Source organism: Chelonia mydas, chromosome 2 (assembly GCF_015237465.2).
Source record: "Chelonia mydas isolate rCheMyd1 chromosome 2, rCheMyd1.pri.v2, whole genome shotgun sequence".
Lineage (NCBI taxonomy): Eukaryota > Metazoa > Chordata > Testudines > Cheloniidae > Chelonia > Chelonia mydas.
The window spans coordinates 261,080,022-261,100,222 of record NC_057850.1 but is presented as its reverse complement, the minus strand read 5'-3'; the positions used below and the strand labels follow the sequence as shown (position 1 = coordinate 261,100,222).

Genomic DNA, 20,201 nt, shown 5'->3' with positions numbered 1-20,201 from the left:
CTGGGGCCACGGGGAGGGGGCGGGGCCTCGGGGGCGGGGCTAGGCTGTCCTGGTTTTCTGGGACTAGAAAACTGGCAACCTTAGGCTTGGGGGGCGGGATCTGCAGCTTTTCCTGGGCCGCAGGCTTCATTGCTCTGATTTCTCTGTGTTCCCCTAGCGCCAGGAGCCCAGGCACGGGCCGGCCCCGCTGCGCCCGGCGCTGCACACACACACCACGGAGACGGTCCCTTTCCCGGGGACGAGAGTCCAGCTGGAGCCGGGCTGCGGGGGGAGCGGTCGGGGCGCTGGCCGGGGTCTCCCCTGCGCACTGGGGGATGCTGGGAGATGTAGTTCTGCCCTTCCCACTGAGCAGGAACAAAGCCCCAGCAGCGAGCCGCGCTACCGCTCCCGGCTGCGGGCTCCGGAGCGCCCCGGGGCCGGTTCCCCCGCGCGCTGGCTCCCGGGGCCCAGCCCGTCTGCCGGGCCCACCGCTTCCCGCCCCGCCCCGCTGCCCGGAGCGGGGACCGACGGACCGACCCCCGCCCCGCCGGGCAGCCGCCTCCCCCGGCCCGGCCCCTGCGCCCTCCCGTGCGCCCAGGGCGCGCCGCGCTGGCCCTGCGCCGCCATTCGGGGCGCGTCGCGGCTGGGAGCGGAGCCGGCCGAAGGCAGCGGGCGGGCCATGCCGGCGCAGGTAGGGCTGGGGCTGGGCCGGGGGCGGCGGCTGGGCTCGCCCCGCACCAGGGGACCTGGGGTTGGAGGGAGCCGAGCCCGGGGTGCGGGGAGCAGGTGAGCCCGGCGCCCTGTGCGCGCTCGGCCCCCAGCCCGGCCCGTGGATGGTCCCTGGCGTGGCCGGCGGCCCCGGCACCTCTCGCCCTGCCTCGATTGCTCGGTCTCCAGCCCCGGGCGGTCACGCCGCGGCCGGGCGAGAATCAGGCCCTGGGCCTGACCGGGCTGCTTTGCTTGTCCCTGGCCGGGAGCAGCTGGCAGGCTCGTTATCGTCAGGTAGCGTGGAGGCGCTGGGGCTGTGGGAGCCGCGGCAGGTGTGAATATCGGGCCCCACCCTTGTCTTTAGGGGGAGGGTCCCCCCCGCCTGCAGGGCCAGCCCAGCCTGGCCGGGTCTCCCTGGGAGTGGAGCGAGGAGCCGCCTGAGAAAGTCTCACCTCCAGGGGCCTTCTGGCAACCACAAGGCAAAATAGAAAGGGCAGACGCTGGTGCCAGGGGGTGGATCCCATGGCACAACTCAGGGCGGCCCCAGAGCTGCTCCTCTGGGATCCTGCCTGGCCAGACACAGAGGGAGGGAGCCAGACCCGCTAACAGATGAGCAGGCTCTCCGGGGAGACACCCCCCTGCAGAGGCACCTGCGCCTCCTCAGGGGTGGGTCTGCAGCAGCAGTAAGCGGTGTTTGGTCTGGAGGTGCTCCTCGTGCACCAGTGTAAATCCAGGGGACCCACAGTCCTATCCCCCTGCCCCGCTCCGGGTTGGCCCCAACCCTTGGGAATTTCGTGCATTGGGGCATGGTGCTAGGACTAGGGGCTTGTTAGCCTGACTAGCCTTGTGTGAAAGAGGCTAATATAAAATGAAGCAGAAGCCTGCACTTGGGTCAAAATGCCCCCCACAGCACTGACGTCCCTGGGAGCTTGGCCGGACCCAGGCGCCAAGCTGGGATCATCGTTATTCTAACATAAGCTGTAAGTCGTGAGAGGTTAGATACGTGCCTGGGGTAGCCTGCGTGGGTCTAAGCCCTGCCTCTGCCTGGCTGGACTGGAGCCAACGGTGCTGAGTGGGGCATGGTTGCATTGCAGGTGCCGGTGACGTTCGAGGACGTGGCGGTCTATTTCTCCCCGGAGGAGTGGGCGGCGTTAGAGGAATGGCAGAGGGAGCTGTACCGGGACGTGATGATGGAGAATTACGAGCTGGTGGCATCTTTGGGTGAGGATCCCTTTATTAGCAGGAGCAGCAGCATCTTGGACACCCCAAGATCTCACGTTCCCTGGGGACCCTGGCACTGATGTGTGTGGGGAATGCCTGGCGTGTGGCTGAACATCGGAGACTTCCCCCCTGACGAGGGGCTGCAGTGCCGTACTCCATGGTGGGACGTGGTCTGGGTCCAGGGCGCTGTGTGTCTGGCAGTAGATCCATCGCTTTCAGCCCCCCGTCTGTTGGTGCCATCCCAGCAGAGGTATGCTGATAGCCGGGGGTGCCTCCTAATGGAGGACACGTCCCCCCCCCCGGCACTAGAGTGCGGAGCCTCGCTGTCGGTGCTTAATGTGTCACCAAAGACGAGTTGGCGCTGAGCCCCAGCACAAATGAAGCACTGGCTGGGCGGCCGGCGGGTGGCTGCTGGCCGAACGCCCAGCTCTGAAGGCAGAAGGAAAGGTGGCATGGGGTGCGATATCACCCCCCTGACTTCTGCGCGGCCACTGGCAGTGATGCTGCCTTCAGGGCTGGGCGGCCGCAGGGAGGCAGCTGCTGCCTGGGAGCCAAAGGTGCCAGGGCGATGAACTGCCAAGCCTGGAGGTGCTGGGGCCCGGCTTGCTGTCCCATTGGACCCAGCTCCTGGAGTCTCAGGATCAGCTACTCAGAACTGTTCACAGTGATTCAGGTCCCTGTGACCTCGCGGCTGGGTTACTGCCAAGCTGCCTCCGTGCAGTTCCCAGGGGCTCGAGCTGGTGAAGGACGCAGTAGCAGCAGACGTGGGCACGTACCCTGTGCCCTGCACCAGCTGCCTGTTGACTCCCAAGTGCAATCAAAGGGGCTGGGTGCTGTCTGTGGGCGCTAGACGGCCCGGGACCCAGCTGTCTGAAAGGCAGCCAGTATCCTATCACAGGAACTTCCAGCCTAGGGGCTGCTTGCAAGAGAAATTCCTGTTGCAGACAGTGGCTGGCACAGTGAGTCCTTGGAACTGCAGGACACAGCAAGTGTTCTCTTGCCCATGAACAGGCTCCGTGGGCCCCAAGCCCAAGGCATCAGCTAGAAAAGCAAAGCGAGAGAAGGCACCATATGTCTGGGACCACCAGTACTCGAGAGCGAAAGTCCTGGTGCTTCCAGCACAGGGGAACGACACCCCTAACCAGGTGAGACCCACTCCGGTAACGAGAGCGAAGTGCTGGAAACTCAGAGGCTCTGGGCAAGAGGGGACCAAGGGAAAGGCCCCAGAGCTGGCCAAGGGGTGGGGCATCGGAGAGAGACACCAGCACGGTGCCAGCTAGGTGTTAGGGCTTTGGGTAGCGGAAACCTTTTTTTAACAGCAGCAGGCAGCCTAATGCCCCGTCAGTGCCTGTGGCTTCCTGTCTCCGAAGGGCTTCCCCGATTTCTGCTTTATGAGCACCGTTAACGGCTGGCTCATAAGCATGTAAGCCTGAGTCTCCCGATATCCGGGCTGTTCTCGCTCTGCTGTGGCGGCTGGGCCCGTGGTGCTGGACGGGCTCTGGTGCAGGCTGGGCCCTGCATTCTGTGCCAGGGCGTGGGCAGCGAACTGGGGACGTGCTGAGCCGCGCTGCTTGTTAGGAGAGGGTGATCCCTGCGGGGAAAGGCTGGGTGGGAAGCGCCGCGTGCCGTGGACTCTCTGGCTGCTGAGGGCGGGCACCCCTCTGACTCTCTGCCCCTTTGCAGGGACATTGCAGGAGACGTGGGGCGCTTACTGGCATCCTGCTCTGGGGGAGGAGGAATTCAGGTCTCTCCCTGCCCAAGAGCCCTCAGGCTCCAGCTCTTAAAGCAGCAGCCTCCCTTTAGCAACCGGCTAAGACGGCTCAGGGCCTTTTCCTTCCAGGCGGCCAGCTACCCTGCCACAGGGGTGAGAGCAGAGGGTCGCTGCGTGCAGCGGCCTGGGGAGTGGCTTAGCAGGGCTGATCTGTGCTACAGGAGCCGACGACCTTCGAGGAGGTGGCGGTCTATCTCACCACCGAGGAGTGGAAGGAGCTGAAGGACTGGCAGCGGGAGCTGTATCAGGACGTGATGAAGGAGAATTACGAGCTGGTCACGTCTGTGGGTAAAGATCCCGTTACTGGGGCAGTGGCCCGGCCTGTTATCCCGGACCGGCTTCGTAGCTTGCTCTCCTGGAACGTGGGCAGAACGTGCCCCGATTATTCTTAATTAGGCAGGGGGACTTGGTGGCTTCCTAAGCCAGATGTGTCATAAACACACCAGCCCTGACAGAAGGCAGCCAGCGTGCGCGTTCGACTCCTGTCGGTGGGCTGGCTAGCTGAGCCATTTGCCGGGCACGTAACAAACTTCGCCTTCCATCAAACAGGAGGCACCATGGCGAAACCGGAGATTGTCTCTAGGCTAGAGCGCGGGGAAGAGCCATACAACCCCAGAGAGACACGTGTTCCTGGTCCCCATGGCATGGGTGAGTGAGGCCAGCAAAGGTCCTAGAGTCGGGGTCCCTGTGCCGGCTCCTGGCACGTGGCACTTGGTTGTGTTGGACACAGTGGTGCCCAGTTCATGAACGTTTCCAGCCCTGCGGGTGCGGTGCCTGGCGCTGAGGAGGGCATGGGCCTGAGCTTCAAGCGGCGGGTCAGTCAGTGCGTTTGTCATTGCCAGGGCAGACCCCACAGGGTCCCTCTGCCCCCTCCTGCCAGTGCCAGCAGGGGGGACCATTCCTGTGGGAGGTACGGACAGAATTGGGAGGAGTTTCCCTCTCTCCAGCAGACACCGTCACGCTGAGACCGTCATTGCAAGGCGGGCAGAGGCTGGAGCCTGCAGGCCCGGGGGAAGTCTGGCTAGCAGGAACACAACAGGACCTTCCCTTGGTAAATAGCGGGTGTGGGTGAGACACACCTGAGGGCAGGGGTGGCGCATGAGGGAGGACCCAGGGGTAGGCTGTGAACTGGCAGCGCTGTAAACACTGGTCCCGGGGGAGTTTCCAAAGGAGGATGTCCCACAGAGAGGCCCTGGGGACCGTAGCTGTGCCCCCAGGCTCGGCTTTACCCCCAAAACCCCCCAACTCACCGGCACATGGAATAACGCCTGGACGCTCCTCTTCTGGCAGGTGGTGGGACCCGGGGGACTGACGAGGAGGGGATGCGTCGTGAGGACGAGACGGCAGAGCTGGACCCGAGCGAGATGCCAACGGAGCGAGACGCAGCGAGAGCTTCCCTGGGCTCGGCCGGGACCGGAGCCAGCGCGAGGCCTGGGGGGAACGGACACGATGAACCCCCGTGGGGCGAGAGGCGGGTCAGGGACTCCCCAGCCAGCGCTGAGCCCCAGAGCAACGGGGCCCCAGAAAGGCCCCGCCCAGCGCCCGAGAGCCAGGGGGGCAGCGTGGGGACGGGAGCCGTGACTGTAACCCCCAGCGCAGAGGGGCCGTGTGGGGGGAGCCCTGGGCAGCGGGGGAAGCCAACAGAGGAGCACGCCGCCCCTGGGGGCGGGAGGCCCTACGAGTGTGGGGAGTGTGGGAAGGGCTTTGGCAGCCAGGCCTCCCTAGCCAAGCACCGGTGGCAGCATGCCGGGGCGGGCGCCTTTCCCTGCAGCCAGTGCGGCAAAGCCTTCAGCAGCAAGGGCAACCTCCTGCGGCACCTTACGCTGCACAGCGGGGAGAAGCCCTACGGCTGCGCCGAGTGCGGGCGGCGCTTCCGCACCAAGCAGGCCTTCCTGTCGCACCAGCGCGTGCACAGCGGGGAGAAGCCCTTCGCCTGCCGCCAGTGCGGACGGAGCTTCACGCGCAAGGAGAACCTCGTGCGCCACCAGGAGACCCACGTGCGCAAAGAGCCCCAGGCGTGCCCCGAGTGCGGCAAGAGCTTCCTGCACGAGGGCTCGCTGCTCCTGCACCGCCGCGCCCACGCCGGGGCCCGGCCCTTCCCCTGCGCCCACTGTGGCAAGAGCTTCAACTGGAAGACGAACCTCACCACCCACCTGCGCAGCCATGCCGAGGAGCAGCCCCCCGCCGGCCGCCAGCGCGGCCAGGCTTCCAGCGACCGCGGAGACCTGCTGCGGCACCAGAGGGCCCACGCGGGCGGCGGGCTGCCGACGGGCTACGGCAACGGGGCGACCTTCAGCGAGTTCCTGCAGATCCACGAGATGCTGATCTCCCGCACGCATGCCCGCAAGCCCCTGGGCGCCCTCACCAAGTACAAATGAAACCTGGCTGCAGGGCAGGGGAGGACGCCCAGCCCCGTCTCCCAGCACGTGGCCGGGTAGAGGACCCTGCCGATGCAGGTACGCCAGCGGGGTTACGGCCCGGCCAGGGAGCCGGCTGTGGTGCGGGGAGCGCTCTCCAGAGCTCTGGCTCCTCGGTGCAGGCTCTTCCCCCAGGATTTTTCCTTTGGATGGTGGTTGGTTGCCATCCAGCGTGTTCCAGCTGCTGCTGCCAGATGTAGGGTGGCTGCTGCCCCCCGGGGTGCTCTGGTGCCATTGTTTAGGCCCTGACGGCTGGTGATGAAGTCCTGCGGCACGTTCACAGCCAGGGCTGCTCTCCGAGCTCTGATGTTGCCGCCCCTTGCAGGAGAGGCTGCTCGGACATGCCCTGATAGCCAATAGCTAGCAGAGAAGAGCAGGGCCTAGGAGAAATCTTCCGGGTCAGCCCCAGGTAGCACGCATGGCTCTGGTGCGCTGGCCAAGGGGTCTGAGTGGCAGATCTCGCTGCGGCAAGGCCCGCATCTGGGAGAAAAGGCAGCATTGCGGAGGGGGCGCAGACTGCGGCTTGCTGACTCCAGGGAGAGGTTTCAGGGGAGTGCGTGGTGACAGCAGGCTGGGTTAGCCTGGGGCTGGAGAACCAGAGAGTCTGTCCAGCAGCCTCAGTCCGGAGTCTCCGCAGTACGTGGGCTGCCGAGAGCAGCCTGGCTCGCTGGTAAAGGGCCTGTAGCCGCACTGGCGAAAGCCTGGCTAGAGGCGCCATTGACCAGTCTCAGGTCTCATTAATCAGCCAGGATCGACTCACGGGTGGGTGCCTGTGAATCCCAGCTGCCCGCCGGGATGTCTTAGCCGCATTGCTAGCCTTGCCCATCCAGCCTAAGGTCACACCATTCCGATTACCCTCTTGCCTTGTATAGAGCCAGCGAAATGCTGGGCTGGAAGGGACCTCAAGAGGTCACCGAGTCCAGACCCCGGCGCTGAGGCAGGACCAAGAAAACCCAGCCTGGTCCTGACAGGTGTTTGTCCAACGGGTTCTTAAATCTCCAGTGACGGGGACTCCATGACCTCCCTTGGGAGCCTGTGCCAGAGCTTTGCTGCTCTGAGAGTTTCTGCTACTATCTAACCAAAATCCCCCTCTTGTTCCCCACTTCCGTTTGAAGCTGGCTTTATCTGCAGCTCTCTCAGCCTGGCTAGAGCCTGAGCCATTGTTGGGTCCCCTCTGAAGTCGGGGAACACCACGTTTCGCAGGGTCTCGCTGTGTCCCCCTCTGGGCTGGTTTGGCGGCTCCAAGGATGCTGGAGTTCAAGTGGGCAAGGAGGGACGGCCGAGGCGTGTTATCAGCACGAACGGGGTCCTGTTTAAAGAACATTTTCTTTACTAAGACTAAATCACCAGCTCGGGTGAGAAACGTGCCACCTTCACGCAGGCTGACCGAGCAGCGTATGCACTGAAATTCTCCGCGCGGTACATAAATACACCCTCTCCCGCTGTCAGACCAAGTGTCCAATAAACCAGTCCAGTTGTCGCTCGCTGCTGCTGAGGTGTAGCTAGCACGTTTGTGAAACTGGTGAGTCCCCTGGGGGTGCAGGAGAACTTGGTGCAACACAGGCCGTGAGCCGGTTGTGTTGGGCATGAAGCTTTTCTGGGGTCTCCACCTCCCAGGCAAGCGTCAATCGGATTTCCTCCAGTTCGAGCTGTATTTCCGTTGGGCTGTGCCCCTACCCAGGCCGCCATGCATCCCGTGCGTGACCCACCCCTCCTGGGAGCTCTGTGCTTCTCTGCTGTCCTGTGGTAATGGTTCAGAGTTGCCGAAAGAACGGCTTTCCAGCAGCAGGGGCCAGGGACCTGTGAGAAAGGGCTCTCCGCGCGGCCAGCGACTCAGCCTTCTAAGGACGGTGAAACGGGACGCAGATGTGCGCTGCCTGCTCACTAACCCAGGCTCCCTGGCTGCCCAAGCCTTTATTTCCCCTGCCCCGTTACGCCTGCAGGGCTGGGCGAGAGAGAGAGCCGGGCTCTGGCCCCGCGAGCCCTGCAGGGCCAGTGGTGCCTGGGGGTAAGGGCGGGTCTGTCCCCGGGGAGCCCTGCCGGGCCGGGCCGGCTAAGGGAGGGGAGCCGGGTCTGTCACTGGTGAGCCCTGCAGGTCTGGGCTCGCTGAGGGAGGGGATCCTGGGGCGCCCTGTGGGGCTAGACTGGCTAAGGGAGGGGAGTGGGGTCTGTCACTGGCAAGCCCTGTGGGGCCGGGCTGGCTAAGGGAGGGGATCCCGGGGAGCCCTGTGGGGCTGGACCGGCTAAGGGAGGGGGAGCCGAGGTCTGTTCCAGGGAGCCCCGTGGGGTGGGCCGGCTAAGGGAGGGGAGTGGGGTCTGTCACTGGCAAGCCCTGTGGGGCCGGGCTGGCTAAGGGAGGGGATCCCGGGGAGCCCTGCGGGGCTGGACCGGCTAAGGGAGGGGGAGCCGAGGTCTGTTCCAGGGAGCCCCGTGGGGTGGGCCGGCTAAGGGAGGGGAGTGGGGTCTGTCACTGGCAAGCCCTGTGGGGCCGGGCTGGCTAAGGGAGGGGATCCCGGGGAGCCCTGCGGGGCTGGACCGGCTAAGGGAGGGGGAGCCGAGGTCTGTTCCAAGGTGCCCTGCGGTGCTGGCCTGGCTAAGGGAGGGGGCACCCCGGGGAGCCCCGTGGGGCCGGCCCGGCTGGGGGGGCACCCCGGGGCCGGCCCGGCTGAGGAGGGGGGACCCGGGGTCTTCGCACCCGCAGCAGGTTCGGTGCCCGAGGTCCCGGCTTGTGCCCAAAGCCCCCGGCCAGGGCCGAGTTTGGGGACCCGGGGCCGGGGCAGAGCCGAGCCCCGCTGCAGCCGCGGGCCGGGTGGAGGGAACCGGCTCGTCGGCAGCGAGCCCCGGCCGGACCCGGGCTGCTCCTCCCCAGCGCTGGGCCGGGCGGTGTGAGCGGCTCCTCCCCCGTCCCCGCCCGCCTCCTTCCGGCCCCGGCCCCGGCCCCGGCCCCGGCCTAGCCCGGCGGAGGAAGCGCAGCGGTGCCGCGGGAGGCTCCGGCGAGCCCAGGCGAGCGGCGCGCAGAGCCCCGGGCGGCGCAGGGGGCATGGCCGCTGGGAGCGCTGCTCAGGTAGGCTCGGCTCGGCTCGGTTCGGCTCGGCTCGGGGCGCCTGCCGGCGGGGGGCTCCCCTGCGGCACCTTCCCCTCCCCGCCCGGCTGCGCGGCCAGTCCCAGCGGCCAGGGACCGTTAGATCATCTAGTCTGAGCTCGGGTGCATCCCCTGGAAACATCCCGGCGGCCGGCACAGCCGGTGCCCCCAGGGGCCGGGGCCAGGCTCCTGCCCTGTGCGTTTGGCGGCCCCCAGCATCCTTTCCAGGGCCGGGGGCCGGGGCCGGCGCCTGGGAGCCGCATCCCTGAGCCTCTGCCGGGTGAGCTCAGCGGGACTCCCGGAAATCGCCCCTCCCGCAGGCTTCCAGCCCTTGAAGGCTGGGCCAGGCTCTGGAGCTGCTGGAGGGGCAGGAAACGGTGCTGCAGACAGGGAGCCCCCAGCATAGCCCCAGCCTGGGCTACGGCAGCAGAAGGGGACGGTCCGTCAGGGCAGAACGGGCCCAGCTCCGGCGACGGACCCGTTCTTCCATCCCCCGGGGGGGCGGGCCGGTGGCACAGCTGGGGCGCGCAGGGGGTGTGGTGGCCTTTTCGCCCCCGACAGAGGTAGTCCTGTCAACCTGCCTTTTAAGGGTAGAGCAGGCCTTTGGGCGCCCAGCTGCTGGAGTCCCCTCGCCTCGCCCCGCCCTGGGGCCTCCAGGGTCGGGAAGCTCTCGGACATCCAGCCCTGCTCCCAGAACCCCCTGGACGTGGCGGCCACGGTCGGTTCGGCTTGTGCATCGTGGAAAGCTCGGCACATTGCGCTGCACGACTCGCCACGGATAACGAAGGGATCCCACTGGCCGAGTTCGAAACGTCCCGAGTTCTCGGGGCTCTGCTTCTTCCCGGGGACCCGCGAATGGTCTTAAAACCGCGTTGTTGTGGCCGCTGCGTCTTTAGGATGCACAGAGGAGGTTTGGACGTTGTCGTTCTGCTTGTTTGTGTATTGGAACGAGGGGCTGGTCTCCCTGGGAGCCTCTGGCTGACCGGAGAGCGCCCTGAATGCCTGTCCGTGTGGGGTGAGCGTAGTGTAATCCACCAGACAGACCTGCTGGACTGGGCATGAGAGGTGCCCTGCAAGCGAAGCCCGGCTAACGAAGGGGGCAGTGACTGTTTAAAATGTGACGGAGTCTGTTTCTTTGTGGTGGCACCTGCTTAACTCCAATGCCCAAGGAAGACTGGAGAGAAAAGCTCTCTGAGCTAAAGTTTGGCTCATCACCACCTGCCCTTCCAGGAGAGGCCACGTTTCTCAGTCCGCCCAAAGATCAGGGAAGAGGAGACTTGATATTCCTGATGTAGCTGTAAGGTAAAAAACAAGCAGACCCCCACCACAGTCCTGTTCTGTTCTGGTCTCTCTGGCCGTTATGCATCATGAGAAAGGGCGGAAGTCCAATGTTTTCAGCTTTGCAGATCACCTTTAAGTTTAGCCCAAGCGAGCCTGCTGCAAACTCGCTCCCCTGGGATCTCTCCCTCCTCTGCAGCTGCATGTTCTCATTGAGACACCGGCCGGGTGGGTCTGCGTGCTGGCCGGGTAGGTCTGAGTGCTGGCCAGGTGGGTCTGAGGGCCAGCTGGGTAGATCAGGGGCTACTCTCAGCCTGGCACAGACCAGGGCTGGATGCGGTAATTGGCAGTATTACGGTGACACCCTAATGACCCTAGATCAGGGTCCCATTGTGGTGGGCTCTGGATATACCCAGAGTCAGAGACAGCCTCTGCCCTGTGGTGCTTACAGGCAAATCTAAATAACACAGATGAAGCTGGGGAGGAGGAAAGTGTTAACCTCCCATCTGGCCACTGGAGATACTAAGTGAGTTACCCAGGGTCACACAGGGAGTCTGTGGCAGAACCAGGAACTGCCCCAGGTCCCCTGAGCGCCAGCCCACCACTGTGCCCACCACACCAGCCTTCCTGAGCAGTTGCCCCACCCCGCATAGGACAAGCTCAGGACACCCCCAGGCTTGAAGCCACGTGGGACTGGTCAGCAGAAGATCAGAGACAAAACCTGTCTCGGGAAAGGTAAAGGAAGGTGACCCAACCGGCCGTGGGGCCCTAGGCTGGGCGATGAGTGGGGCAGCTTGGAGGATGTGACCATGAGGAAGGTGGATAAAGATGCCACTGAATCAGTAGATCCTGAATGGGAACGCTTCTTGTGTTTCAGGCCCTGGTGTCGTTCGAGGACGTGGCGGTCTATTTCTCCCCAGAGGAGTGGGCGTTGTTAGCTGAATGGCAGCAGGAGCTGTACCGGGAGGTGATGATGGAGAATTACGAGCTCATCGCCTCGCTGGGTAAGACTCAGGCCCTGTTAGAGACTGTGAAAGGCCCTGGCCGGTGCCAAAGTGGGAGTGGGATGAAATCCACCCTGAGGGAGACCCTCTAGCCCACAGGAGCCAGCCGGAGCATGCGCCTCTCGGGCAGCGAGCGAGCTCTGTGCATGGTCCAGACACGGCCCAGTCCCACGCTAGCCCTTTTCAAGGGAACATTGAAATCCTGCCGGGCCTCCAGATGTCTCTTCAGGAGAGCCTGGGAAACTGGCTGAACCGCTCCGCCTGGGAGCATGTCCCCTCCACGGGGCCCAGGGGCTGCAGGTACCTGCCCATCCTTCGGCAGCTGCCTCTCCCAGCAGGGATGAGGAATTCCAGCCTGCTCCAGGTACCGGTGGGCTGCACCTCGTCCATACGTAACCACACACTGCTGTTACGTATGGACGCAGCCCTGCGGGAGCTGGGCTCACCCCAGGCAGTAGCCCCCCGTGTGTCCCTGCCCCAAGAGGTTTGCAGTCGGAACGAAGAGCCCCTGTGACAGCATCTCCCACTCACATCCGACGCGTTTGCAAATCGCCTCTTTCTGCGGCGGACACAGGAAACCCAGACTGTGGGTCTCTCCCCGTGCCCAGGTTCTGCAGGCCCCAAACCGGAAATGATCTGTAAAATGGAGCGAGGGGAAGAGCCACACGCTGCAGCTCCCCAGGGGGAGAGGGACAGAGGAATCCTGGATGCCCCCAGCACAGGTGAGCGGCACCGATTCCCCTTCCCTGCAAACTGCTCAGAGACAAAAGAGCAGAAACTGGGTGCGACGTTCAGTCCGTGTCCCAGGTGGAGATGAGCAGAGGGGGACTCAGGCCTGCGCTGGCCGATCAGTATCCCCAAGAGACGTTCATGCAGCAGTGGCCTGGGCGCGGCCCCTCTGCTAGGGCTAAGACGGGGCTTGGGGGTAGAACTGCTTGTGCCAGCTCTCTGCTCCTTACGGCGGCTGTCTGCCTGCCCTGCGCTGCTAAGGGGGGTCCCAGCCTCCGGCCCCCGATCTCCCTGGGTTCCTTGCTCTGCAGTGAGATCCGCAGCAAGGCCTTTCCTGCAGGGAGATAGGGCACATGGTGAGGGAGCTCATCAATCTACCGTTCGCTCCTCCCGCCCTGCGGGCCAGTCCCGGTCGTGTTCCCGCCCGAGGGGGAGTGTGCCGTGCCCTAGCACACACACGCCAGCCTGCGCCCAGGATCTCTGCCCGGATTGGCTGCGCAGCGGGCACCGGCGGAGACACGGTGTCTCTACGGCCCGGCCCCTCCCAGCCTCACTCCACAGCGCGCCGCGGGGGCAGAGGTGTGGCTCGAGGCGCTGGGTGGGCCCGGGGCTGGTGGGAACGGGCAAAGGTGTGTGGCTCTGTGGCACCGGCAGAGCATCCGGCCGCCCCCAGCCCCTTTCCAGCGTGTAACCGCTTGGCTTGGTCTGTCCAACAGCTGGCTGGGGCAGGCGTGTCAAGGAGGAGCGGCCGGTGGAGGGCTGCAACGAGCAGTGGGCGGCACACACGTCGCTGGCCGGGGGAGCCGAGGGGTTTGTGCTGGAGTACCCTGCCCTGTGGTGCGAGGTGAAGCCGAGGGACCTGGCTGGAGACGCCCCCCAGCAATCCCCGGAGTGGGAGGGAAGGGACGGCGCGTTCCTGAGTGGCCCGTTGGCCATGGTCCACCCGGCGAGCGAGGGCCCCCTCATCTGCTGCGAGTGCGGGAAGAGCTTTGACGACGAGGCCTCGCTGAGCGCCCACCAGCGCCTGCACCCGGGCGCCGGGCCCCACGAGTGCCGGGCCTGCGGGAAGAGCTTCCGCCACCGCCGCAACCTGCTGACCCACAAGAAGCGGCGGGGCACGAGCCGGCACGCGTGCACTGAGTGCGGGAAGGGCTTCTGCCTCAAGGGCGACCTGCTGCGGCACCGGGCGGGGCACGCGGGCGAGGGCGGCCACGCCTGCAGCCTGTGCGGGGAGAGCTTCCGCCACCGGAGGACCCTGCTGGCCCACAGGAAGGAGCATGCCGGGGACACGCCCCACCGGTGCCCCGAGTGCGGGCAGAGCTTCGGCGACCCGGCCAGCCTGGCCCAGCACGAGGCGGCGCACCGCGAGGAGAGGCCCTTCGTGTGCGCCCGCTGCGAGCGCAGCTTCAGCTGGAAGGAGAGCCTGCTGATCCACCAGCGCAGCCACCCCCAGGAGCGCTCCCACAAGTGCGCCGACTGCGGCCGCAGCTTCAGCCGCAACGGCAACCTCCTCATGCACCAGCGGGTGCACACCGGGGAGCGGCCCTACGCCTGCCCCGAGTGCGACCGCGCCTTCTGCAACAAGGCCAACCTCATGGCCCACCGGAAGCTGCACCGGCGGTTCAAGCCGTACGCCTGCGCCCAGTGCGGGAGGAGCTTCAGCTTCAAGACCAAGCTGCTCCTCCATCAGAGGGCCCACGGGGACGAGCAGTAGCCCCCTGCCGCTCTGGCTGCTGGAGGCTGCAGCCGGGCCTGGCAGGCTGCCTGGCTCTGGTGTTGCTAAGGGCCGGGGGCGAAAGTCGCCCCCGGGCAGAGGGCTGGGGCGAGGCCTAGGCGTTGCCTCAGCCTGGGGGTCCCCTGGGCCCTGGAGCAAGACCCCCGCCTTTGCGGGGAAGCTCTGCTGTCTTGCAGAGGCCTGGTTAGGTCACTCTGGGGGGGTTCTGCCGTTGCTAAGGGTAGGGGGTGAAATTCGCCCCAGGGCTGAGGGCTGGCGCGCATGCGGGACTCAAGCGGTGCCAAGGCCTTGCCAGCCAGCCCTCTCCCCGGGGGAATTTCACTGGTCGTCAGTATACTGCCGTGTGTCCTCCTTGTAAGGCATCAGACTCGCCCTGGGCCTGGCTGCCCTGAGAGCTACATCCCCCTCCTCAAATGGCAGTTCCCTGGCCCGCCAGTGGGCATCCTGAGCCCCCCATAGTTACCTAACCCACCCATAGGCGGTGGTGGTCTTAGAGAGTCATAGCAGCGAAGGCCAGAAGAGATTGTTCTGACCATCCGGTCTGGCCTCCTGCTTCACCCAGGGCAGAGAATCTCACGCTGGGTCTCCTGCAGCCCCCTAAGAAGGACCATTGGGCAGTTTCTGAGAGAGGTCAGGGCACTAGCCGAAGCCTTGGGTTCATGTCCCTGCTCTGCTACAGATTTCTGTGTGGCCTTGGGCATGTTTCTTAGCCGCTCAGGGCCTTGCTGCCCCAGCCATACAATGGGGATACCAGCCTGTCCTGCCCACGGGGCGGGGGGTGGGGATAAATACAGTCCTGCTTGTGAGATGCCCAGATACCACGGTGATGGTAGCCAGATAAATGGATGGTTTGTCTGGTTGGCCCCCGGCATAGCCCGGGCTGTAGAAGTTCCCACGGTTGAGCGTGAGGCTCCTCTAGCTGCTGTTCCCAGTGTGACTGGTTTTCCCCATAGAGACGGTCCTGTGGGGCATTTCCCAGTGCCCGCCCTGCTTGTTTCACCACAGCATCGAAGGGGTGCCCTGTACCCGGGTCCCTTCACATTAGAACTGCGCCAGGATTTTGGAAATGCTCCGCAGCTCCAGAGCTGCAATGGGGGGTGTGGGGAGGGTTCCCCGCGGGGCGGCGGGGAGAGACAGTGAAGTCTGTGCAGAGTTCAGGGCGGATATAATCCCTCCAGGCCGGGCTGCAGCGAGGTGACCCATGTTCCTAGTGCCCACCCTCCTCCAGGGAGAAACTGCCCAGCGTTGTGTGTGTCCTGGCTGTGCGCCCCCCGAAGGTGCAGAAGCGGCCATCTGCCTTCCAGACTCCCCCCCGGGGACGGCCCAGTGAGGGGGACCAGCGCTGCAAGTCAGGCTGAAATTGCTAGGGCAGTTCCCATTCTGCGGGGAGCCCATTCCTGGCAGGCTGCCATTTCTGCTGAGCAGCAGCGCAGTGAGTACCGAATCTGGGCCACCTTCATGGTGCTGGGGACACAAATTCCTGTTTCTTTCAACGGACAGAATGTCTTGGGGACCTCGTGTAAATCTGGCTGCAGACAGACCATTACCTGGGGATTTGCAGGTCCTGCCGAAAATAGAGTTATTCCTTGCTTGGGGCTCTCCGCAGAATGCTATCTGCAAACCCTCCCCTGGCTTGTCCACTCTGGTCTCGTCATGTCAGCCTAAGAGGTACTTCCCACAGTGCACAGTCAACCTGTGGAACTCCTTGCCAGGGGATGTTGTAAACGCCAAGACTATAACGGTTCAAAAAAAGAACTAGACCAGTTCCTGGAGGATTGGTCCACCAATGGCTATTAGCCAAGATGGTCAGGGACGCAGCACCGTGCTCCAAGTGTCCCTAAACCTCCATCTGCCAGCAGTTGGGAGTGGACGCCAAGGGATGGATCACTTAATAAACTGCCCTGTTCTGTTCATTCCCTCTGAAGCACCTGGCATTGGCCACTGTTGGAAGACAGGATCCTGGGCTAGATGGACCATTGGTCTGACCCGGCATGGCCGTTTTGATGTCATCCTGTCCCTTCTGACCCATCGATGATGCCAGCTTTGACTGCCTACTTGTCTGCTTCTCTGCTGTTCTCGCCTTGGCCTCCTACATGACTGCGACCCCCTCCCTGGACTGATCTCTGAGACCACTCCCTCCCCCCCCCCCCCCCGCATGTCCCTCCTCCAGGCCGGGTCATGTCTCCAGGACCTTGGCCGGCTAACAGTGGTGAGGGGGCGGGGGCAGTTGGGTATAGTCGATGTGTATTTATTCAGTTCCCCACCCTTCGTATGTTTACATGGCGCCCTGAGCTGTCCGCTCCTTGGAGCTGGGCCTGCGGCTCCCTGTCCATGCAGGTGATGCCTGGCAGGCTGTGGGCCCTGCAGTAACCCAGATACTGCATTATAACAACTGCAGGGGCTCTGGCCACGTGTCCTGGCCAGAGCTGAGCCTGCCGGGCTGGTGGCAGGGGGTACATCTCCACGGGCCCAGTGTTGGTACGGTGGCTATTTCCTGTTACTGGGTGAGCTCAGGGTAAGGAATAAAGATGTCGTGAGTCGGGATCAGGTGTTGTACAGGTGATATCGGATTATTGGTTTCAAGATTCTTGGTTTCAAGAGCTCAAGTCAAACCATCAGTGATGAACTTTTCCTGGGAAACTCACTCAGCAGCTTCCTTCCACCTGCCCTTGTACACAGTCAGGCCCCTTATTCCCCTGGGGATGTTTAATTCATTAGGAATTGGCCCCTCTGCTTCGCAGGTTAACGGCAACCCTCTCCGGGTGCTAGAACTCCCTTCTGGAGAGCCCCCGACGCCTGCCTGAGACCTAGGGTGACCACGCTTCCCTCTGCTGAGCACGGCACACCCGGTAAAATTACTCGTATTCAAGCGAGTTCAATGGCCATCGATCAGAACTACGCAGGACAAATGTTCACATTACCATCATGTTGACTGAGCCCCTGTTAAAATTTACCTTCTTCTCTTTAGGGCTTTAGGGCGCACACGGGAGGGGTGACCCCCCCCACACGCAGAGGGAGAAGTGACACATACACTCCCGTACACCTCTCTCACGGGGTGCGGGGGAGACGTGTGACCAACCAACCCGACCATCCCGGCCTCGTGCTCTCTGCCCTCCACGCCTGCCTGCCTCTCCTGGTTCCTGGCACCGTATCTTCCCAAGGCGAGGTGTGCGTGGGGGGGGACAACACACAGGGTCACATGCCCCTCTCCCCCCCATTTCTGCCAGGGTTCACACCAGAATGTGGCCAGCAGCAGCGTTTTGGCACTGCGGGAGGGAAGGGACGGGAGGGCACTGCGGGAGGGGAGGGACGGGACGGGAGGGCACTGCGGGAGGGAAGGGATGGGAGGGGAGGGAGGGAAGGGACAGGACGGGAGGGAAGGGACGGGAGGGCACTGCGGGAGGGGAGGGACGGGACGGGAGGGCACTGCGGGAGGGAAGGGATGGGAGGGGAGGGAGGGAAGGGACAGGACGGGAGGGAAGGGACGGGACGGGAGGGCACTGCGGGAGGGAAGGGACGGGAGCTGCCTACAGCTGTGTGGGGGGGGTGAGGGGGGGAAGGGATGACCTGGCCCATGTCTTTGCAGAGCTCATCTCTTCTCCCCCCGCCTTCCTGCCCCACACAGCGTCAAAAGGCAGCTAGCACCTGCAGGCTGCTGCTGGCCACGGACATAACCCAGTGCCTCCTGTCCCCTGGCTACAGCGCGGGCAGGAAGGGGTTAAGCCCTAAGGAACCTGGCCAGGTGGCTCAGCAGGGGAGGGTGCCTAGGGGACGGAGCAGCCCCATGCTCCCTGGGGGCAGGACCTAGGCTGGAGGCCTGGGGGGTGAAGATGATGCTAAGCCCCTATCTGTTGTGGAGCCTGCAGGTTCGGTGTGTGAACAGGCTGGAAATTGCTCCCCCCCCCACCCCGAGCCTAGCTGCAGGGCGGGGAGGCTTCCCCGTGCCAGCGCTGTGCGGGGCTTTGGCACACGCAGGACTCGGCTCCTCCTGGCCAGAGCCCCGGGCTGGAGGGTCTTGGGCGATCCTGGGGTGCCGGCCCAGCCAGAGGCAGTGGGGAAAGGAAGGAGCCTGCCGGCCAGGTTGTGATGAGCTGAGCTCTCCACTGGGGCTGGGAATGGGACATGCCCTGCTGGGGGGGGCGGGATATGGAGGAGCAGTGGGAATGGGGGTGTGTGTGAAGGGGCAAAGCAGGGAGAGGACGGTGAGGGGGGAGCACATAAAGGGCCGATGGTTGGGCAGCAGAGGTGACATGTAACTGGCCGCTGCCTGGCGCCTGCCTGCACTCACCAGCCACCGCAGCTCACAGCCAGTGCCGGCTGGAAACGGGCTGGGGGCGGGGTCCTGCTGGCCGAGAGCCGGCACGCGGCGTGGGGGGAGCGGCCAGCCCCTCACGCTGCAGCTTGGCCCCGCCACCAGCCTGGCACACCCACCCCCCTTGTCGGCCACGGGACTCCCCACTCACTGCTGGTGGGTGGCAGCTGGGGAGCAGGGACCCGGCCAGCAGCAGGACCCGCCAGTACTGATCGGGGGAGACAGAAAATACGGGACAATTTGCCTGTTTTTAAGAAAAAGTCGGGACCCCTGCAGGAGGGCTTAAATACAGGACTGTCCCTTTAAAACCGGGACGTCTGGTCACCCTGCTGACAGCTGCTGCTGGTCCGACTTCTCTCTGTGGCTCACTGAGGAGCCGGGTGCGGGGCTGACTGCATCTCGCGGCTGAGAGGCCAGCTGCCCCGCCACCCCCGGGTGGCTGGATTCCCTCCGGCGTCCTGCCGCGGAGCTGGCTGCTCCCCAGCCCTGGCGCTCTTCGGCAGGACAGGCCCCCTTGGGCCAGAGGAATCTCGGGGCCGCTCAGATTCCCTGGGAAGCGGAGCCAGGGCCTGGCCGTCGGCGCCTTTCTGGCGCTGCCCTTCTGAGGAGCCAGCAGGTTACAGCGAGAGAGAAAGAGGCTTAAGGACGCCTGGCTGCTGAGCCGTGTCCCCAGGGCAACGTAGAGCCGCTCGGGGGGCGTTAGAGCGAGTCGTCTCTGCACGCCGCAGGGCTCTCAGCGGAGACTTGGTAAAGCCAGAAAACCAGATCTCCAGCCCTGGCCAGAACGCAAGTGCTACTAGTCAGGGCAACCCCCCGGCATCAACGCAACGGTGAGACGGGCCCGGATTCGCGCAGGGAATTTCAGACGCACGGCGCCCTTCGCGTCCGGCTCAGACCTCTGCCCTGTGTTTGGGGCTGCGCAGGATCCTACGCTGCAGGCCGGGGGAGCAGCAGGCTGAGCCCAGAGCAGATCAGCAGGGAGGGAAGGCTGCAGAGGGCCTGCCAGGCAGGGACAGGGCAGGAAGCTTGCGGCTGATTTCAGGGCCTGAAGGGGCCATTACGAATGATCGTCGGACCTGCATGGCACAGGCCCCAGAACCTCACCCAGCAATACCCGTGCATTGAGGCCAGCAGCTCGGGGTCGAGCTAGTGCTTAGAAAGCAAGTCAGGCTTTGTCTACGCAGCGTTTAGCGACACGGCCAGGCAGTGTAAACGCTGTTGGTTGGCGATACTTCCACCCCCTACGAGCAGGGTTCGTGGTGGCCACAGGGGAGCGCTCCTGCTGACAACCAGCTGGTCACACTGCCACTTGCCGCGGCAAAACTTTTGTCTTTCGGGGGGGGGGGGGGGGGGGGGGGGGGGCGGGGGGAACATTTTAAAGGACCTGTTAAGGTTCAATTGGCAGTGTAGACAAAGCCTAGTAAGTCTCTACTGAAAGGGTCCAAGCGATGGGGACTCCAGCACACCCCTACCCATGCTGGGCCAATGGCTAGCTGCCCTGGCGAGTAAACGTTTGCATCTTATTGCCCGTTGGAATTCAGTGATTCCAGCGGAGAGACGCAGCGAGGGCGTGGTACGGGCAGAGCGGCTGGCCGGGGGATGAGCTCGCTGCTGTGTTTCCGTGCTCGAAGCTCTGTTCTCTTGCCATACAGGGCTTGCCAGGCCAGCACCATCAGAGCCAACTGCCAAGTGGAAACGTTCGCAGCCCCAGGAGGGCCCCATGCTGTGGACCAGTGGTCTGATGATCCATTTCTCAACTGTCAGTTCTTCTTCCACCACCGGTGGCTAAGGAAACAGCCAGTTCTGCTGGGTGGCTGGCCAGGTGTGAATCAGTTGGCATGTAACCCCCAGAGACTGATGCTACGCTAGTGATTTCCTGTTCTCTAGAGGGGCTGGTTGTGATCAGTTCCCGCTCGCGGGTTACAGAGCTCAGGGAGGTCTCCGTAGTTAGACACGTTGGGAAAT

General features: G+C 64.3%; 1 protein-coding gene across 1 annotated transcript; it reads left to right on the top strand.

Moving 5' to 3' along the window:
• Positions 1–683: 683 nt before the first annotated feature.
• On the top strand, positions 684–16,468 carry LOC102946288 (zinc finger protein 337). Its single transcript, XM_037891456.2, has 10 exons — positions 684–1,019; positions 1,782–1,908; positions 2,920–3,053; positions 3,841–3,967; positions 4,229–4,327; positions 4,970–6,056; positions 8,599–9,160; positions 11,334–11,460; positions 12,069–12,182; positions 12,906–16,468. Exons 1-10 carry the CDS (start codon positions 813–815, stop codon positions 13,901–13,903), a joined length of 3,582 nt encoding a protein of 1,193 aa, XP_037747384.2. The 5' UTR covers positions 684–812; the 3' UTR covers positions 13,904–16,468.
• The last annotated feature ends 3,733 nt before the right edge of the window (positions 16,469–20,201 follow it).

Bases quoted from the DNA above. Each gene is read 5' to 3' on its own strand.
- LOC102946288 (XM_037891456.2), top strand. From the start codon at position 813: ATGGTCCCTGGCGTGGCCGGCGGCCCCGGCACCTCTCGCCCTGCCTCG. The intron at 1,909-2,919 runs GTGAGGATCCCT...GCCCATGAACAG, and splicing joins CGAGCTGGTGGCATCTTTGG to GCTCCGTGGGCCCCAAGCCC. The intron at 11,461-12,068 runs GTAAGACTCAGG...CCCCGTGCCCAG, and splicing joins CGAGCTCATCGCCTCGCTGG to GTTCTGCAGGCCCCAAACCG.